At 37.8% G+C, this 21,143-nt stretch overlaps 1 protein-coding gene across 3 annotated transcripts in view; it reads right to left on the bottom strand.

The window, feature by feature from the left end:
* The window catches only part of SMARCA2 (SWI/SNF related, matrix associated, actin dependent regulator of chromatin, subfamily a, member 2), a 125,575-nt gene that overhangs the window by 87,567 nt on the left and 16,865 nt on the right, over window positions 1-21,143 (bottom strand). For all 3 annotated transcript variants that reach the window (XM_042804440.1, XM_042804441.1, XM_042804442.1), the window contains exons 3-5: window positions 11,517-11,640; window positions 2,867-3,196; window positions 1,895-1,996 (exon numbers count right to left, since the gene is read on the bottom strand). In XM_042804440.1, coding sequence (XP_042660374.1) covers window positions 1,895-1,996; window positions 2,867-3,196; window positions 11,517-11,640 — 556 coding nt within the window. The remainder of the gene's footprint in view (window positions 1-1,894; window positions 1,997-2,866; window positions 3,197-11,516; window positions 11,641-21,143) is intronic.

The following is a 21,143-nucleotide window of genomic DNA, read 5'->3' as shown; positions in this document are numbered from 1 at the left end:
GCCATATTAAAATTTCTACAACTGTACTTAGAAGGTATTGTCATATATTAATAGCTTTCATTTAATTAAGATCATCTATTAATTGTATTTAAGTATTTCAAATATCAGGAATTCGATTACTGTTTTACCTTACAGCATTCTAATAATCTTGAAAATTAAGACTTCAGTTAACATTAAAGTAGTACCTGCCCTTTACAGGCATTAAGGGTCTTAGATTTCTGTATGCTATTATGACAAGTCACCCATGCATTCAGATGTTCAGAAATTATCTGTGACAATATAAATTGCAACAGTAAAGATGTCACTTAATTGTCTGAGGAGTCATGGGACTCTAATGCTAGGAAAAACAACTACAAAGCATGACTACAATCTTGTAATGAACATTAATTCAAACCCAGCACCCTGAAATCGAGATAAAGATTCCTTCAGAGATCACCATTTGCCATTCACACATCTGCATCAAACTCCAGAAAAGGAACTTGAGCACAAGCAATAGATTCTATATTTACCAACACTACATTTCAGATCATAAAAATTAAGGACTGAAAGCAAGCCCAAAAGCTTCTGTGTAGTCTCAACTTTCAGTGAATCACACAAATTGAACTGTAAAACAAATACTACCACAAATGACTGCGTAATGAATGAAAAATAAACTTAAAGAAATAACCACAGTCTTTAAAAATACATCAAATAAATCCTCCAAACAGGTGCAGCAAGGGCAATCAAATTTTTCTTATTAAAAAAGACAGCAATGAAAAAAGACAAGCAGTAAGCATCTTATAGTTAAACAAGACAGACATATTATTACAACATACTGGATTATTTAGCTAAAATTATCCATCTTTCTATATACCTGCCAGCATTTTTTAGTAGCAGCATTTGATCTAGAAGGCAACATACCTAGTAAACTCATACATAAAGCCTCTCAAGAAACACCTTTCACACTGCTTATTAACCTCCTCAAATTGTAAGTATTCCCTGAGAGTATTCCAAGATAGCAATTTTGCACTTGATTACATACTAGTATTTCATTTTCTTTTTATGTTGCCCTAAGTAGCTGACTAATGGCAGACAATTTTTATGACATTAACTATCACAGAGTCATCACTGTCACCAGATTTACCCACAAGCAACAACAGAACATAATGTTTCTGCCATATGAGAAGCCTGTGTTACTCACAAGCCTGCAATGTTTTATTTATTTTTAAATCTCTCAAAAACACCCCAAAACTTCAAAAAATATGTATCACTAGGGAATATGTAGTTCCTTTCAATACAACAGTTCTCCCGTTCTACTTTCAAACAGTAAAATCAGCCTGTAAACCCAAATCTGAATGATTTCGTTCAAAACCTGATTATCATGCAGGGGAAAAAAAATTCATTAGATCTCAAAATTAGATTAGATTAGAAAAAAGTGTTTATTAGATCTCAAAGGGTACACTAAACTTTCAAAGCAATGCAACTGAAACAAACAAACAAATAAAAAAGCAGCCTAATTCTACCATGGTTTGAAAATTTTTGTTTACAGTAGTGAAGACTATAGTTGAAAGACAAGCTTGATGCAATTAAGCATGCTCAGGACATAATTTATTTTCAGATTTTATGGGTGTCCCTCTGGCAGCTTACATATTTCATTCTGATTGTAAAAAGCTGCTTCATGTTCAGGCTGCCTAGCAGCTGCAGTAATTTCACGTGGTCAAGTCATTTATGGATTAATAAATGGTTACACTTTCCTTGACTCAAGTCCTAGGAACAGTAAAGGTCACACCATTTTCCTGCATGCATTTTTACCTTCCTTTTTTTTTTTAACCTGCATCTTTTCCCAAAACTCCACCCACACTGTTTAAGCATAAATCTGCACATGACATAAAACTAGCATTATACTCCGCTATACCTTCAGTCCAGGTTTTAGAGGTAATGGCAGCTGTATGTCCCGGCATCCCTGGAGCAGGCCCTGGTCCAGCTGCAGCACCACTCATTGTATGTAACCCAATACCTGCAATTTGACACAGGAAAGAAACTTATTAAGAAAAAAAGCATTTCCAAGTATTTAAAAATCATTCTGCTTTCTAGTATATTACTCTGTTCAGACAAGTAGTATTTTTCTTCATTAAATATGGATTTAAGTAGATTTTATTGTGAAAAAATATACGTAATGAAGTGTATTAAAATGTCACCTAAAAAAAAAGCCCTGCTCAGCAGCAAAGTCATACCCACAGAAATTAAGTGACCAGTGAAATTATTAAAACAATTATTAAAAAGAAAATAGTGTTATCTTAACAGTCAATTTCTGATGCAAACTCAGTAATGGAAGTGTTCAGAAACAAATAGATACAGGGTGCTTAATGTAACACATTTTTCTTAGGATCAAAATGTGCTTGCTTACTGCACTGTAACATCTATTATCATTAGGAAAAAAAAACAAGAATGTTTTCTTTTCCTTATGTTTTTCACTTGACAGCACATTATACATGGTTTGTTTTACTTTCAACAACCTAAATAATAACTCAACTTGCTTGGGATTTTATGTACTTTTCTGCACAGTGACAGCAGACTGAAAATTCATGGTAAGAAAAACAGTAAAATTGCAATCAGTAAAGAACGATTAACATTCAAAAACTGTTGAGCATAATCAGGATGGACACCGTACTGCACAGTGAAATAATATTTCAGTTTTGACAATATCCTATTAATAATAGATGTGTTTTATGCACTTGCTCAAGCTTAAAACCAAAGGCTGCTGTTCACTTACATGCCAGAATACAGTCCCAAATTACAGCCCTGCACAGCACCCTCTTCTTAATTCTCCACAGACAGAATTCCAAGAATTACCTGCACAATGACACAAGGCCTAGATTTCACTTACCAGACTGTCTGTTGAAGGCACTGGGAGGCTGCTGCTGTTGAATGCCAGGCAGGGTCCTCTTGCCCTGAACAGCAAGCTGGAGATTTTCTGGTAAAGGCTGACCTCTAGCTAACATTTTATATGCTAGAATCTGAGCCCGCAGCTGATGCAGCTGTACAGGGCTGAAAGGGGAAGGACCTCTGTTAGGTTGATTCATAACCTGTGGGTCTCCTGGTATAATGGGTCCTGGCTGGCTGGGAGTCATCTGGGGTGGCGTTGGACCTCCTCCAGACATTGGACTGGACACATGCTCTGGTGCTCCTAGTGGAGATGGGTGTGGAGACATATAACCTAGAACAGGTAAGAGGAAAGCAAACTTACCTCTCTGGTTAATCAAATCTAAACTCCAACAAATTTCTTTACTAGTACATAGAGTATAAAAATGTATCTCTCAAGTCAGGACAGCTGTTATATTTTCTGCAAGAACAAAATTGCAATCTGAAGTTCCCTGGGATAGCCTCAGGAGCTATTATTTGAGAAGAGCTATGATTATATAGTCCAACAATTCCTAAAATAACAATTACCCTCATATTTGAAGTAAGAGAAAATAAAACATGAAAAATACAATACAGAAGCATTAGGATACGGTAGCTTCACTAGAATGCTGGCCAAATATACCATTGTGGAGCACATGCAGTGAAGTCTGCCTGTTTTACAGCTTAGTATTATAATTTTATTTTGATGCACACACATTAAGGAATGATATTCACTGATATAGGCCCCCTTTGCCAAAACTTGGCAACATAAATAGAAACAGATGGTATTCAATGTCTATACAATTGTTCTTTAATTTATACAGATTAAGGGTTTGAGACAGACAAAAAATGTTCAATAGCTTTTACCATATGGTTGCTCAAGAACTTGGAACATCAACTGCAAGCACAAAAATCACCTTCTGAAGAAGCTGCTGAAGACCGCATTACTCTCTAAAGCTCCTGGAGAGCAAGCACAGTTCTGAAGCGAACACTGCTTGTACCTTATAATAGCACTTGCAAATGCAGTGGTTTTAAGTTTGCATTTTAATTACCCTTAATACCTATTTTCTTGAGCTTTACAATGCATCTATGAAAAGAGATAGCACAGATTTCTGGTGAGATTTCCAAGAATGTGTAGCATGTCAGAGTAAAAAAATGAAGAGCTATCCTTCAGGTAATGCACAACAGAGCGCTAGATTTTGAAGATGTCCACGAAGAGTGAAAAAGAGGTAATGATATTTATCCACTTCACTCTGGTATTGTGGAGCACAAATAATGCTCTTACCAATTTGAAAAGCCAAAAAAAACTCTAAAAAAAAAAAAATTAAGAAAACTTCTGGCTCACTTCCACATTTTTTAGCAGGCCACAGATCACTCAAGTCCAAAGGTCATGCCACAGTTTATGGTCCTGTGACACCGAACCTACTAGCTTCACTGTTCTTATTGGCCTTTCAGTATGGACAACATAGGCAAAATCTCTAAGTAGTCTCAACTCATCTGAGATGACAGCAGCTGCAAGTCATAGGACTTACACCAGGAGATAGATGACAGTGGTAAAGAATTGAAAGTCCACCGGTGCTGAGGTCTGGAGATGACATTATTCTACAATAACGTAAAGGCTGTAAATTTCTGAGATAAAGGAAAAGGAAGTGAGGATTTCAACTCTTCTAAAAAAGGAAAATGATGTAGAAGTACAGCAGGGAAACAATGATTTTGTGATGGGAAAAGACCAGATAAGACAGAAACAGACCGAATGCAATCTTGTAACTAAGGAATATGATGACGGCAAAGAAGACTCTAGTGAGAATAAGAAAAATTAAACAGTTCAAGAGAAAAATAGGGGAGTGAGCTGAGTGAAAAAGAGACCTTAAAAACTACTGAAATTATTTACTAGGTCAATATAAAAATTGTTTATCCATACTTTGGTGGTGATAAAAGCCATGATAAATAACTGTAAGTTTACTCCACTTATTCAACTTCTCCCACTAACCTACATTTGCCTCGATTTTTTTTTTTTTAAGAAAAGAGGGGAAGATACAAATCCCTCTTGCTGAGCATACTGCTTTAAAATAACAACCATTATATCACAGCAAAACCCAAAATATACAACTATTGTTTTATACTATAATATGGGGCTTATCGCCATGTTCATCCATTACTATTAAATTTCTAAATCTCAGAATTTATTTAATAGCACCTACTTCAAATTACAGTGTTTTCAAAACTGCCTTTCAAAGAAAGGTTTATTCCCCCCCTCAAGTTAAATCGTCCAAGTCATATATTCCTTAGTGGCTGCTAGATTTCAGACCCAGGATCTTGAAATCCATCTGGACTATAAAAATCTAAAACTGTGCTGTAAGATACTGAGAAGCTGTTTTCAGTCCTGACAGTTCCAGCTGCAAGTCTGTGACCATGTTTCGCAGAGAGGAGTTTTCAGATGCAGGCATTTTTTGAGCTTCCTAGATACATATTACTCATACTTTGTCTCTCCCTCAAAGTCTTACTCACTAGGATTCTTGTCAATTGGAAACTAGGCTTGACAAAAGTAAGAATAAAAACAAAATTCCAGTAAAGTATCTCAGGAAAGAACAAATTTCAAACTTGTTGTAAAGGTTCTAAAATGTGCCATTTACAGAACCTAAATTTTGTGATGCTATATGGAGTTTTTCCTTTCTAAGTTTGAAAACTTTCAGAAGATTTAGCAGTGTGACAATACACACAGTCACAAGCTTGTCCTAATAAAGCCTCTGTACTGGCTTGCTTTTGTTCCTGTCTCATAACCCATACTCTAGTACAGGTGAGCATGCACACATGGCCTCTGAATAAGGACACATGAAGATTGAGTTTAACCAGCACGTCATAGAAGAAAAAAAATTACAGAAACAGTCCATAGGAACGTTTAATATACAGGCAAAGACAAACACCTTTTTGAACTTTGCAAGCATGCTTTCATCTGCTATGAATCACTTCAGATGCATTTTTCCATGGCACACAGGAATTTCCACAATAAGTATTCAGCAGGTTTTTAAATACCTAGCTCATTGTTAGTTGCTGAACTGCCAAGTACCCCTTCCTTGATATTTTTTACAGAAAATTTTGGTTTTTGTTCTGCATAAACCATTCTGCTTGATGTAACCTTCAGAATGGAAGATAGCAAAAGCACTGAATGATAAGGTTGGAGAACACTCGCAACAGAAGAGTTGTATGTGCTGGCAAAGGACAATAGATAACCTTCAGTCCTGAAAAATATAGAGTAGAAGGCACCCACACCAGAAAAGGGAGGCCAAACAGGCCAACCCATCATTTAAAGCCGTAGTATTTCCAAAGCTTCATTAGGTTTCTCCAAATCTAATCTAGGTGAGTTCTGAAAATCTCCAATTATGTCAATTCCTAATCACTGTCATGAGGAATTTTCTTTCCCATCAGAATTTCACTTACATAACTTGTGACCATTGCTTTTTGTGCTTTTGCTATGCACCTCTGAGGAGAGCCTGATTCTGCCTCCTCCATAATCCTTCAATAGGTCATAGAAGAGGGTACATCAGAAATCCTTCCCAAGTTTTCAGGAGTTAAAATGCACTGCTTTCTTAACTGTATGCATAATTAGCAACACACTTTTCATCCCATTCATCAACTTGTCCGACAGAAAAACAACACAACACTTCAAAAAAATGTATATTCTTCACAGTATCAAGACTGAAAGATAGCCTAGTTCTAACACTTTACCAAACACAAGTATTTTCGGAGGGAAGACTGTATAAAAAGTTTCTGCTCTCATTGCTTTTAATTTCAGTTTAGTTAACAGAAGCAAAGAACATCTTCTTCATCTGTTTTAAAGCTGAAAAACCAGCAAGCTAAAAATTGAGAGATCTTTTTTCACCATTTTTAGTGTTATAATTAAACAGAGGAGACAACATAGAGATTCTAAACCCTGGTAACGAGTATTAGAAGGGCTCAAGGTTTTACCAGTCCAAATACTGGAATATTCAACAGAGGTCTTGACTCCCCACCAAAAATTAAGAAGACTTAAAACAATTAAAGTGTCTGCGGGTCATATATGCCAAATCTTTCTGCTAAAACTGGTAACAAGGGTATATTTTTACTCAAAAATGTGACTGTAAGTGAATTTTTGGATTAGGAATATATGGATGGGATAAAAGAAATTTAGTTGTGTAATTCATTTATGTTAACTATCACTTCAATCATCAACTAAAGTCAGGTTTTTTCAAAATAAAGCATCAAGTATAAGTCCACAATACACAGTAGGAAAGTATAACACCTTGGAACACTGTGGAAAATATGTTAATGTTGGACCAAGGCTACAAACTTTCTTAAAGTAAGCAAAATATAACATTTCCCTGTCAGCAGTGTGGCCAGGATTAACACCAGCTCTTGTGAAACTCTTATCAAAGAGAGAGGCCACATATGTGCAAGCCATTTAAAACTAGAACTACAGAAATAAACTGTTGAGAGGTCTTATGCTGGCAGGCAGATGGATAAGGTGACAGATCTTTTCTTAACTTTAAAAGGCTGGAAAAAAAATCAGAAAAGGAAGCGCAGCTAATTTAACAGTAGGGACAATGAACATTGTTTGTAAAGTAGCAGTAACTTAGCAAATTTTGTAAGTTAAACTTAATTAGTGTATCTTTGTAAGAAGTTCAACAAATACTACATTATAATTAAAAATATATACAGATCAAGTCCCAGAACCGTAAATCCCTGCATCACTTACATTTCCACTTACAAACAGCAAGCAAAGACACCTGAACTGTTCAAATTAGTCAGTATTTCACTGCTGTATCAGAATAACTGCATTTAATTTGTTCTAAATTCTGTAAAAAGATATAAATTGTTTGTTTCAGTCCATTTATATATTTTTATGAATTCTTTCTAATAAAAAATACTTTATTTTATACAAATGTTTGGTTTGTCTGCAATTTCTCCCAATTCCTCTTACAAAGTCAAACCTAAACACAGTTTTCATCTTCTGGATGTCTCTGTTTAGCAGCTTAACAATTTGCAGTAAATTTCATACTTCTAGTACCAATACTGGCTTTTTCAACATCATTCATTCACAGAGGCTGAAGGCATTTTCTAACACAATTCAAATTCAGTGAAGTATAGTAAGATTACTATTTAAACAGCTAAATATGAAGTTAGAGCAATGGATTTTCCTTTCATTTAACCTATTATCATTAAAAGAAAGGTATTAAGACTAATCAAGGACATCATTGTGCATAAGTTCAAGAAAAGAAAATTGTTCACCAGTCAGGAATGTTACCCTGTCTCCAATTTGACATCAGGAGAGGAAAGGAGTAACTGTTGAGGAGAAAGATACCAATTCAGAATATTTTTCCCCATAAATTAATGTCAGACTTCTGAAAACCACCCCGTTGTAGTATAACCACAACAAAAATGTGACAATCTGTCTGAGCTAGTAAGAGAGTCTTTCTGCATGACTAGCACTCCACTGAGCACCAAGAAAAAAAATGTCCAGAATCTAAATAAGAAAGTTGCATAACTTTAGTAATTATTAATAATTTTAAAAATGCAGAAATCTCAGAACAGTAACTGCCATTCAGATAGCAAATAGGCATTTATGAGCAAAATAATAAAGTTATTGCAGATTTAGTTTATAAATGTTTCTGATTTGCTCATCAAAGTAAATCAACTCATCTCAGAAAGCATCAGTTAATTACTTCTTAATACAGACAGTAAGAATCATTACTTCCAAAATTCTGTATTGACTTGCTCTTTGTAATATCAGTGGTCTTTATTTCACAATTGTTGATTCACAACTGCATGTTTGATTTACATAAATTGTATCTACAACTGTATGTGCTGTTTATTGATTTATGTCCCATTTATCACCCACACTCATAAACACGTATTTTGTAAAAATTCCTGCTTTTGTACAGAGGAGGCCATGATCAGGGGGCTGGAGCACCTCCCCTATGAGGACAGGCTGAGAGAGTCAGGGAGGGGAAGACTCTGGGGGGACCTTATAGCAGCCTCCCACTACTTAAAAGGGGCCTACAGGAAAAATGGGGAGGTACTTTTTAATGGGACCTGTATTGATAGGACAAGGGGTAATGGTTTTAAACTAAAAGAGGGTAGATTCAGACAAGATAGAACAAAGACATTTTTTAAAATGAGATTGGTCAAACACTGAAACAGCTTGCCCAGAGATGTTGTAGATGCCCCATCCCTGGAAGCATTCAAGGTCAGGTTGGCAGGGCTCTGAGCAACCTCATCTAGTTGAAGGTGTCCCTGCTCATTGCAAGGGGGTTGGAACTTGATGATCTTTAAGGTCCCTTCCAACCAAAACCATACTATGATCCTATGATTCTTCCATAAAACTACTCTCAATGACCTGAATTGTAGACAAGGTCACATGGAATTAAAAGACAACGTTCTTTGATTTTATGTGGAGCCAGTGCTAGACTAAACAACATTTAACTGATCCACAGCCATTCTGTTTACACTTGCAAATGAATGTCAGAAGTTTAGGGTCATCTACTCCCTGGGGTTTTGAACTTTTTCAGCTACTTTCCACCAAACATCCAAAAATAACCGTATTAATGAGCACATATATTCAGCGACTTCAGTCTGAGGCCTACAAACAATAAGCCATGGGAAAAAAATAGACATAAAACTAATGAGGTGCAATTTCTACTTGACATGTGGATTGTCAAAAATTGTGCACAACTGCAACATAAGTTCAACTATCAGATATCCAAAAATCTACTAGGAAGTGAACCTTATCATAAGTTTTGGCTTCTAACAATGTACCAAACATGGCTGAAGATTTTGTCACTATTAGAAGATTTACTATGCATCTTTCCATGGATTTTCAGAGAACTCACACTGTCCTCTCCCCATTAACGTGGGCATGGGTAAGCTCACTCTCTTTTACATTACCTATTTCCACAAAACTTGTAGAAACACAACGGTTTTACAGGACTTTAATTCCGTGGTAAATCAGTCTGAAAGTATCCAATAGGTTGAAAGGCTATTAAGTAACCAGGTTTTCTATCTCGGATATGGACATTAATAGAGAGAAAGTACAAGGTTATCAGATGGGACTTTCCCCAGCACTTATGAGTATAGCCTCAAGTGCCATCACCATTTTTTGTGAAAAGATGATTGTATAAGAAGAACAAAAGGAGACACAGAGAAAAAGAAAGCTGAAACACTCAGTAACGTCAAGAGTATTTAATATATTAGAACGTGTCTGGGATTTTTTTATCCATTTCTTTTAAAAGCCTGCCTACATTAGAACTCTAGTATTCAGTTTACCTTGAAACAGTTGCTGACACACACCAAAAAGAGAGCAGGGATCTGTACTCTTTAGCCACAGCTGCTAATACAACCATCTTTTTGCAAACACAGCCTGGAAGTCTGAACTCAGTAAGCACAGGAAAGTAGAAAACAACTCAGAGCTACTTGTATTTGATGGATTTCCAACTTATGCTCTTGTATTTTGAGCACATTATGTTTGAATTTGACCCATCTTCATCTTCAGACTAAACACTGTTCATTTTATGGAACAAGTTCATTACAAGCAAAAGAATGTCTCTGAATGCAAAGTCAAGAAAAATTAGAAAAATTTTGCTCTGGAATGATCATGCTTGCATCTCATCGAAATCAGTAGAAAAGTTTTAACTGATGCAGAATTTGTCCCTGCAGTCAGTTCTACTTTACTTAACTGATACTAAAAGGCGTAATGGAAAAACAGCACTTTCTAATATCCAAGGTCCCAGGCAGGGTTTCAGCTGAAAAATTACAGACTAGTGTTTCAGTCACAGCCCACTGAAATGTCACAAAGCAGTTTAGGCTAAGTCATTTTGCTGATCTGTACCTGTTTTCTCCTTCCAGTGTTCTTCTTATCCTATGTAATAAACACATAAATACATCAAAGAGGGATCATCTTTTAATAGATTTGTACAGAGTGTGTCAAACCAGGGCCCAACTTTCAGTTGGGATTCTTCAGGTGTTGATGAATGTAATTAATTATGCAATATACAAAGCCTTATCTGCTGAACTAATTAACACTCACAGGTGTTATCAGTTAAATCTCCAGCATACTGGGCTGCTTATACAATGCATGTCCTCTTACACTATAAACTAAAGGGCACACGGAAGGCATGTAGCAGTGTGGTAAAAAGAGCTTCTATTTTCTGGCGTAAAAAATTTCAGAAAGAACTTTGATCAGCCCTTGACCAAACATAAAATATTAAAAAAGGCTTCTGCAGGTTTGCTTGGGTTCTTCTCTCTTATCATTCCTGAACCACAGGATTAAAATAAATCATATTCTAATGAATTTAGATTTACAACAGCCACATAAGATAGGAAATAACTAGGTGGGATTTTTTTAGATACATAAACTGAAATCTGTAATAGACTTACTCCAGTTACTTGCCCTACCCACAGACTTGAACCTTAGTTTTTTTTCCAATACATGACTGATGGACATTCCAGAAAGCAAGGGGATTCAGTTTTCCACCTTGCCTTGTGAGATTAGTTCAGCCTTTCCAAAGCTGAAAGGAAATAATTGGAAATCTGTTACATGGAACTACTGACTTTGTGGAACAAAAGGGACCCAAAAGTACACAGCATGCACAATATGTACATACCTTGGCTATGCTGGTCCATTGGACTCTGAGGTGGGCCCATTCCAGAGTGAGGAGGTCGCATACTCTTCATGGAGCCACAATGAACATCTTCAACCATTCCTTTCTCATGCAAGCCGTCAATAGACTGTGGAAATGAAGTAAATATTTATATAGAGATAGCATATAAATCCACTATGAAAATCCAAAGGACTTTAAGTCAAAAATCTAAACAAATATATAAAGAGTACAAACTTCTCTTAGCAGTCATTCAAAATAAATACAAAGGGAACCTTTACTCCTGGAATCAGACATTTGGGGAAGCAGAGAGTACCATTAGACTGCTTGTCCCCATGTTTCCATTTTTTTTTTTTGTTTGGTTGGTTGGTTTTTTTGTTTGTTTTTCCTCCTTATGAACTGGTTGTCAATGCCAGGAAGGCAAACTGTCCAAATACATATGAACTGTGTCGGCCTCATATTACAAAGCAGTGTAACACACACCAACTTATGAAAGTACAGCCTGTGGCTTGGCTCAAGTTATTTTTAGCCCAAACTTTGCCCTTTCAGTCACTACTGGAATGTCCCAAACACTGTTTCTCTTCAAAAACAAAGATGACATTGCAGGAGGTAACCTCTTCTTTGCAGGCACAAACAAGGATAGGAAGTCAAGAAAGGGAAGTTCTCCTCAAATACTTGTGCTCCCTGCAGCTCCCATCACCTCATTCACTCCTCAAAAATTACAGTTCCCACGGTACTTGAAATGCAAAACAGGGCCAAGTGCCTTCTTAAGAGAGTGAAGAGAAGACAGCTTGGGGTCAGAAAAACACTAGAAAAGGGTCCATAATAGAAACTGAAGGACTCTGAATATGAAAAGAGAGGAAAAGTAACATCAGGAGAAAGATGTCTTAAAAACACTATTAAGTTTTATCTGAAAGCAAAAATTACATCAGGCTAATAACTAGCGAAAAAATTATGCTCATTAACTTCTAACTTCGAGCTCCGCAAGGCTTTGTATTGGGAAGGAACAGGCTAGCATCACTTACCTTCTGTCTACAGAAATATACAGCTCTGCCCTTCTCTATAACACATTTATGCACACTAAATACTGTTCTTGCAAACCCTACTCTGAATGGAGATCTTGAAGTCTGTTTCATCTAAATGCACACCTATTTATGGAGAATTAGAGTTAAAAAAACTCACCCCAGTGGAAAATACAGGCAGTTAACAAAAAGAGAGTGCAAGACAATACATCAAGTCACAGAAAAAAAGACACTGTCACATTTCTTCTTTTGAAGCAATTTGTTGTATTTGAAGCAATTTAAGCAGAACTAAACATAGGTCATGTTTTCTACAAAGGAAAAAATAATTCTAAATTTTAATTTGTAAATCCTTCATATAAATTTATCACTTTCCATTGAAATAATTAGCTTTGATTAAAAGTATCCTTAAATACATGGGGTGGGGGTTTTTTTTGTTTATCAGCATTTTTGAAGGATTTCACTATAATTTTTCCTTATCAGAAACTATGGGTTAAAAGGAGGAAAGTTATAGAAAAGGAGAATTAAAATGGATTATTTATGTTTCATCAAATTGTTTAGTTGTCATGACAATATAAAAACATTTGTGAAAAGAACTTTTATCAGAAAAATACCTGTTTCTCAAGAAGCTAATTTTGAATACAAGAACTTGGGAGGATACTGAGTAGAAATGTAGAGACAGATCACTGACACATTAAAAATAGTTCCACTGTGCTAACCAAGTAAATCCCAATGCCCTTTTCCGAGGCATGAAGATCCTTCCCTCTCCCTTTGCCCCTACTTACAATATAACCAACGCGGAAGAGAACGCTCAGTTCACCTTCTGCCTGCAGGAGCTGAATACTACAGAAACTGAAACACCTGTAAGGACAGATCCATTTCCATTTTATCATTATACATGTCGAGGACTAAATTTTCAGGGGCTGCCAGGAGGAGGAGGAGGAGACTGTGCAGGAAATTAGATCTGATTTCCAGAACAGAGGACTCTAGCTGTACACATCTGCGGTGAGACTACACTAACAGGTGGCAACTATGAAACCCCTGTGAAGGCAGGCAGCTCTGATGGGACTAAGACGGGACACAGCATGCATACCCAGGGCATTAGAAGTACCAGCATACAGAAGGTGGGGAAAGGAGCTGGCATTAACAAAGAGCAGCAGTGAGGAGGAAGATAAATACGCAGCCTTTCAAAAAGAGAATTTTAAAAAAATCAAACAGGAATAGAAAGGTGACCAAACAAGAAAACATCAATTGAAGGAATGCTTCTATGAAAACAGCTGATTAAAAGAACAGGGTTTTGTAAGATAAGTATTAAAAAAACAAAACAAACAAACAAAAAAACCCCTGAAAGTTACAGCAAACTGAAATGCTTCAAGTCTAATGGAAGGGAGCCTAAATATAGCAAGAAAGGGGTTTGATTCTGTATGTTTGCAGAAATTATGCTGTGAAAAAAATGAAAATAAAATTAAATAGAAACAGATTAGGAAAGGTAGAACTCACTAATAATTTTTTTACTAGCAAAGCTACAAAAGATGAAGATGCAATAAACTTCTTTGAAGACAAAATTAGTTTTAATGATCACAGTACTGCTAATTTATGCAGACACCTCTATTTCAAAGAATATTTTTCATCTTAAAGCACCTCTACTGTCTATGGAAAAACCCTATAAAATAAGGGAGACAATTCAGCAGAGGAGTACAAGCACTGACAAATAGGTTTTTTTCATAACTTCTTTGAATCACTGTGTAGCTATAGAGCTGGATGATAATTTAAATCTATGTAACTGATTGAAATTACAGAAAGGATTTTACACAAAATGCAATTTCTCTAAATTCTTCAGTCCTGTATAAATTATTAAAGCTATCTTCCACAATTGCATTGTTGGCATGAGAAATGTAACCTATACTACCAATAAAGCACTAATACAAAGTTAGGATACTTTATTCCTTCAATATGACAGAACAGAAGGCAAACAGGAAGTCGAGACATACTCACTTTGAGTACCCATTACTATTTTAATTGGTCCATGTAAGTAAGAACAAGCACATAGCAAGCCAGGTATATAAACAGTGCTTGCAGAAAACATGAGGGATGAGCTTCAACTATGTAAGTCCCTACCTACATACCTGGCATACTTGCAGACCTTTATGCCTAACACATAACATTTTGCTTATACTGCTTCTACTATGAATTTTAATAACTAAGGTCTTCTCACAGACAGCACTGTATCACAGTTTGACCTATTTCCAGGTAAACTGTCAGATGATGGTGTCTTTGTTTCCCTCCCCCTTCTTAAAAAAACAAACAAACAAACAAAACACCAGCCTTGAAATCAGAGACTAAAGTTGAGTATCAAACTAGATTTCTTCTAGACCATGCATCCTCTACACCAACAAAAATTACATAGAACAAACAGCAATGTGTTGTCACATAACTGTACACAACAACTGAATGCATCACTGATGGAAGTCTAACCAGACTGACTGTGGTTGTCCTTGCAGTAAGAACTTGGCCAACAATTCTGTTAATCTCTTATAAATCAGTAAAATGCCATTTTACACAAGGTCTCTGCTCATTTTTCAAAGTAGACAATAACACTTTCTTTTCTTTTTTACTAATGTAAATACATACAACAAAAATAATAGAGGGAACAAGCCTGCTGAATAATAAGGACTTACTTCCAGGACCACGACAGAATTTTAAGACTCAGAATCTCTAATGTGCACAGATCTTTTAGCCAACAATATATGAAATGGGAAACCATATGCCTTCTGTTTTAATGGAACATCTCAGAGAACAAATAATACATTTGGTAAAAAAAAAAAAAAAACAAAAAAAAACAACATTGTTGTAGAAAAATAATTTTTTCTGTCACTCACTTTTTCTCTCACCCACCAAAACCAGTAATATTACCCACCACTTCATAACAAATTTTTTAAATGAGGAAAAAAGAAAGACCCAGGGAACTATAGGTCACTCAGTCCCACCTCTGTGCCTGGCAAGATCATGGAAAGGATCTTCCTGGAAACTATGCTAGGGCACATGGAAAATAAGGAGGTGATTGGTGACAGCCAACATAGCTTCACTGAGGGCAAACCATGCCTAAACAAATTTGGTGGCTTTCTATGATGAAGTTACAGCATTTCTGGATAAAGAAAGAGCAACTGATGCCATCTGCCTGGAGTTGTGCAAAGTATTTGACACTGTCCCACATGACATCCTTGTCTCTAAACTGAAGAGACATGGATTTGATGGATGGACCACTTGATGGATAAGGAATTTGCTGAGTGGTTGCACTCAAAAGAGTGGTGGTGAATGGCTCAATGTCCAACTGGAGAGCAGTGATGAGTGGCGCTCCTCAGGGGTTGGTGTTGGGACCGGCGCTGTTTAACATCTTTGTCTGCAACACGGACAGTGGGATTGAGTGCACCTTCAGCAAGTTTGCCAACAACACCGAGCTGTGTGGTGCAGTTGACATGCTGGAGGGAAGGGATGCCATCCAGAGGGACCTGGACAGGCTGGAGAGGTGGGCCTGTGCAAACCTCATGAAGTTCAACAAGGCCAAGTGCAAGGTCCTGCACATGGGTTGGGGCAATCCCAAGTACAAATAAAGGCTGGGCGATGAGTAGATTGAGAGCAGCCTTGAGGAGAAGGACTTGGAGCTATTAGTGGATGGAAAACTGACTATGAGCCAGCAATGTGAGCTCACAACCCAGAAAGCCAACTGTGTTCTGGGCTGCACCAAAAGAAGTGTGGCCAGCAGGTCAAGGGAAGCGATTCTCCCCCGCTGCTCTGCTCACATGAGATTCCACCTGCAGAGCTGTATCCAGCACTAGGGTCCCCAGTATAAAAAGGATGTGGACCTGCTCAAGTGGGTCTAGAGGAGGCCACAAAAATCTCTGGGGGGCCGGATCACCTCCCTTATGAGGACAGGCTGAGAGAGCTGGGGGTTGTTTAGCCTGCAGAAGAGAAGGCTCCAAGGAGACCTTAAAGCATCGTTCCAGCACTCAGAGGGAGCCTACAGGAAAGCTGGGGAGGGACTCTTTATCAGGGATTGTAGTGATAGGATGAGGGGTAACAGTTTTCAACTGAAAGGGGGTAGATTTAGATCCCAAGAGTTCACAGTACTCTTCCCACACCTGAAGTGAGAACCATGTAAATTAAGCAGGTATACTGTTGTCATAACTAGGAGTTAAATCACATTGCCCAGTTAGTGCTTAAGAGCATACAGAACATCCTATCAGTTCAGACTAAAACTATCTAACCCTATGTTCTGCCTCCAGAGGAGCTCCTGTGCAGATGCCAATAAAAAGTAAGACTAGGGCAACCACGTAGCAATGCTGTCCTTCAATACCTTCCCAGCTCCAAGTATTTTCACTTCATGAGTCTCTGAGGCTATTACGGTTTATCCATTTAGCAGTCACCCCCAACAGACTTCCAAGTATTCCTCCTTAAATGTAGCTGTCTTGCAACCAAAATATACTTCACTAAAATTTGGAACTGTAAGTATTTCCCCAGAAATTTGACCGACAGTCTAAAGATCATTTACGTGGCAAGAAAGATAGCTAATTTATTGTTTCTGTCAAAACTGTGTTACGTAATACAATAGTGTATGTTCCTATGGAAGGGTTTTATGGTTATTAAGTGAATATATAGTCTTTAATTTTCCTATTAACTGTTGTTAAGTAAACATACTTTAGGAAATATGATTTATTAATATCAATTTGTCTCAGTGTTTTCCTCTATTGTTGGATACTTTGGATTTTTTTATATTTTATATATTATATTATTCTTTGTAAGCTACTCAAACACCTAAATTAAAATGAAGGTGTTTCACTACTTAGTTTGTGAATTTCAAAAGTAAGAACTAAATTAAAAAATTGCTTGTAACCCACAAGTAATTGCATAACTGGGACACTTTTTCTGCAATCTCTCACTTCTACTGCATTTCATTAGGAAAAAAACGTGTTACGTTACACATCATGACTTGAAAGTCCAACTGCTTTACATAACACTAAGCAGAAAGAAAACATTTACTTGGTCAAACTGCGGGTGGCTGACCATTTTTTAATTACATGGAATAATATTCAAGTAGTATTTGCAAAAGAGTCTAGAGACATCCTTCCACAGCATTTCTTAAACAGATCCTTCCCTCATTTGACACAATACACCATTTCTGGGGTTTCACAAGAAAACAGACCAGAAAATGGATCTAGACTGAAAAATTAAGCAAGACCGTTTTGGTTTTGTTTTAATTTTGTTTTGTTTTGTTTTGTTTTTTTACCTGGATCAGTTCAACAGATCCATTTTCTGGCTTAGTCACACACACATGAAAGCATGCTGGAACTTGTGAAGTGGCAACCTAGAGGACAGCAAGGCCATTGCTACTAAAATAAAGACTTGTGAAATTACAGCCTTTGTTCCATTATCAGAATCAAGGTACAGAAAAGGGAAAGTAGTTTTACTGTAAGTATACTGACTGGTCATCTTTGAATTAGTGATACAGACTCTGCACACTCAGGGTGCATTTTTCAAAACATTTCAATGCCATCTTAAGAGAATAATTTCAACTCTGGACCACAGAACTTCTGAGATGCTTCCAAAGTCTCTGAAAGAGCTTTGTGCGATGACATTTGTTGGTTGGTTTCTAAGGCTAACATAACATTAAATGTCTGAAGAACACACAACATGAAACAGGACACAGCAGTTAAAAACAGCATATGGAGAATTCAACCATTCTAATGGAAAACTGTCCTGGCTTTGGCTGGGATAGAGTTAATTTTTCTCAGTAGCTAGAATAGTGTTGTGCTTTGGATTCAGTCTGGGATTTGGAATGAGAAGAATGTTGGTAACACACTGATTTTTTTCAGTTGTTACTAAGAGATCAAGGACTTTCCAACTCCGCATTTCCTGCCCATATGCAGGTGTACAAGAAGCTAGGAGGGAGCATGGCCAGAGCAACGGACCCAAATTGGCCAACGGATTATTCCCCATCGTGTAACATCACGTTCAGTATGCAGAGGAGGGTCAGACAGGAAGGAGGGGGTTCTCTCTTACTTATGTGACTGTGGTTTTGAGATCTTGTTTCTTCCAGGATCGCTAGCCAGGAGCAGGCTGGGTCCTGGTTAGTGGGTGGTGAGCAATCACATTGTGCATTACCCACCTGTAATTTCTATTATTGTTTTTCTATTATGTTTTATTCTATTTCAATTATCAAACTGGTTTTATCCCAACCTATGAGTCTCACCTTACCCTTTCAATTCTCTCCCCCATCCCGCAAGCTGGGGGGAGGATAAGCAAGTGGCTGTGTGATGCTTGGCTCCCGACTGGGTTTAAACCATGACAAAAATTCCTGGTGTCACCCTCTTCTTTCTGCAGGTACGGGATCTCTTAAAGAGAGAACTGAAGGCTGTAAAGGTGTCCTGGGTTCAGTGAGTGGTGGAGTTTTTTGGTGGCAGGGGAGGGGGCTATCGGGGTAGCCCCTGTGAGAAGCTTCTCGAAGCTCCCCCAGCTCCACATCAGCTCCACTTCTGTTTGGGAAATTGAGCCAATCGGCTGCGCCTCTGCGATAACGTATTTAAGAAGGGACGTGGTGATGGGCAGTGGGACTGGTGAGGAGGAGTTGCTGCAGCTGCATGAACACCAAGGTCAGTGGAGGAACGGAGGAAGAAAGGGGGGGAGAGGTGTGCCGGAGCAGAGACCCCCCTGTATCCTGTGGGGAGACAGCAGGGCGGCCCCCCCCTGCCACCCATGAAGATCTACGGTGGAGCAGACATTGATTTGTGGCCTGTTGTTCCTGCTCAGATGATCAAGGTTCTGTGCCCGAAGAAGGCCGGGGTCTCATGGGAAAAGGCAGCCCCGCTGCTGTAATTCAGTGCTGGGAGGATTGCAGCATGCGGGGGTGTCCCACGCTGGAGCAGCTCGGGAAGGGCTGCAGCCCATGGGAGGGAATCCAGTCGGAGGAAGTTAGTGACCCATGATGGAGCAGTGTGGGGAACACTGCAGCCCATGGGAGGAATTCATGTCGGAGAAAGTTTGTGGAGGTCTGTCTCCTGTGAGAGGGGGACCACGATGGAGCAGGAGGAACAAGTTTCGGACACTCCCCTCACTGAACATGAAGGAAGTGGCAGCACTGACTGCACCCCCCATTCCCTGCCCCTGCACCACTGGGGGAGGAGGTAGAGATATCGGGAGCAGAGCTGAGCCCGGGAAGAAGGGAGGGGTGGGGGGAAAGTGTTCTCAAGATGTGGCAATGCTTCTCACTGTCCTACTCTGTTATGTGTTGTTAGTGTCTGTAATAAATGTATGTTCTTTTTTTTTCTTCCCCTAACGAGTCTGCCTTTTGCTCATGATCATAAAAGGGGGATTTTTTCCCCATCCCAGTCCTATCTTGAACCCCAAGCCTGGCTCTCTGTCCCTTCTCATTGCCGGAGGGGAAGGGATAGAGAGCTGCTGCATTGTGGTTGGCTGCCAATCAGGCCTAAACCACAACAAAAGGCTATCTATGAAGTTTGGGGCATTCACCAGAGTACAATAAGATTGGGCTGTAGCAGACCTCACAAACAAGGGAATGTCACTTGAAAATATCTCATCTGGCTAATAGCTAATTACATGCTTTGAGATTCAAAAGCAGAAGTTTTAGTTACTGAGTGTACTGACCTCTCAGAAATTGCAACAGTTCAGTACAAATGGGCAGCTGGATCATGGCCTCCACTTCAGCTGTCTTTGTGCTATTAGAAATTTTAATGATACAGTTCTTCATGCAAAGATGGCAGTGTCATACCCCTACTGACTGAACACTGGTTTAACTGTTTTCAATAAATGAAACTGATCCATGTGAAAATGGCAACATCAAAAATTTGCCTATTCATGAGGAAAATTAAAATATGTTTATGTTACTTTAAATGTTAAGAGTAAATTCAATTTTTTTCTATGTGCATATAATAATTCCAAGTGGAATTAACAATAGTTACCAAATTGCTTTCAATATCTTGGCCCTGTAAGATGTCACTGTGTAATTCTGAGAGTAGAACATCAGTGAAATTGAAATTACCCTAAACTCTAAATCTCCGGTACAGAACCAGATGAAAATGATAGTACATAAAGAGACTGTTCTCACAAAGGAAATTCCATGCAAGCAAATATTCCCTGAAAGCAAATGACATTAGTGACAGTCTAAGCACACGTGTAATTTTAAGTGTATGACAACAACCACTGAAGTCCAACTATTCATATGTTCTACACTACTTAGTTTTAAATTCCTTAGTAACATGGAGTCTCATTTATAAAATAACTTGGTAACAGGTTTTTCATCAACATGGAAGAGTAAACAAATTTATAAACACAAGCCCTGTAAGAGATGAAAATATTAAATAAAAAATTAATGCAAAACTAAAACCTCCAGAAAAACAGAAGATACATCCAAAAAGACACGGAGAAAAACAAAGAGGGAAAAAAAAAAAAAAAAAAAAAAAGATTAAGGCTTTAACACTGTGGTTCAATTTTTTTTTTCCTTAGTAATCTCTATCTTACTGAAAAGTACAGTTTACAAGTGAAGATTTGCAAACTACTAACTCTACAGTTCAAAGTAGTCTACTAAGAACAAGGAAACTGT

Source organism: Tyto alba, unplaced genomic scaffold (assembly GCF_018691265.1).
Source record: "Tyto alba isolate M040663 unplaced genomic scaffold, T.alba_DEE_v4.0 Super-Scaffold_42, whole genome shotgun sequence".
NCBI lineage: Eukaryota > Metazoa > Chordata > Aves > Strigiformes > Tytonidae > Tyto > Tyto alba.
This window is presented reverse-complemented; position numbering and strand designations above follow the sequence as displayed.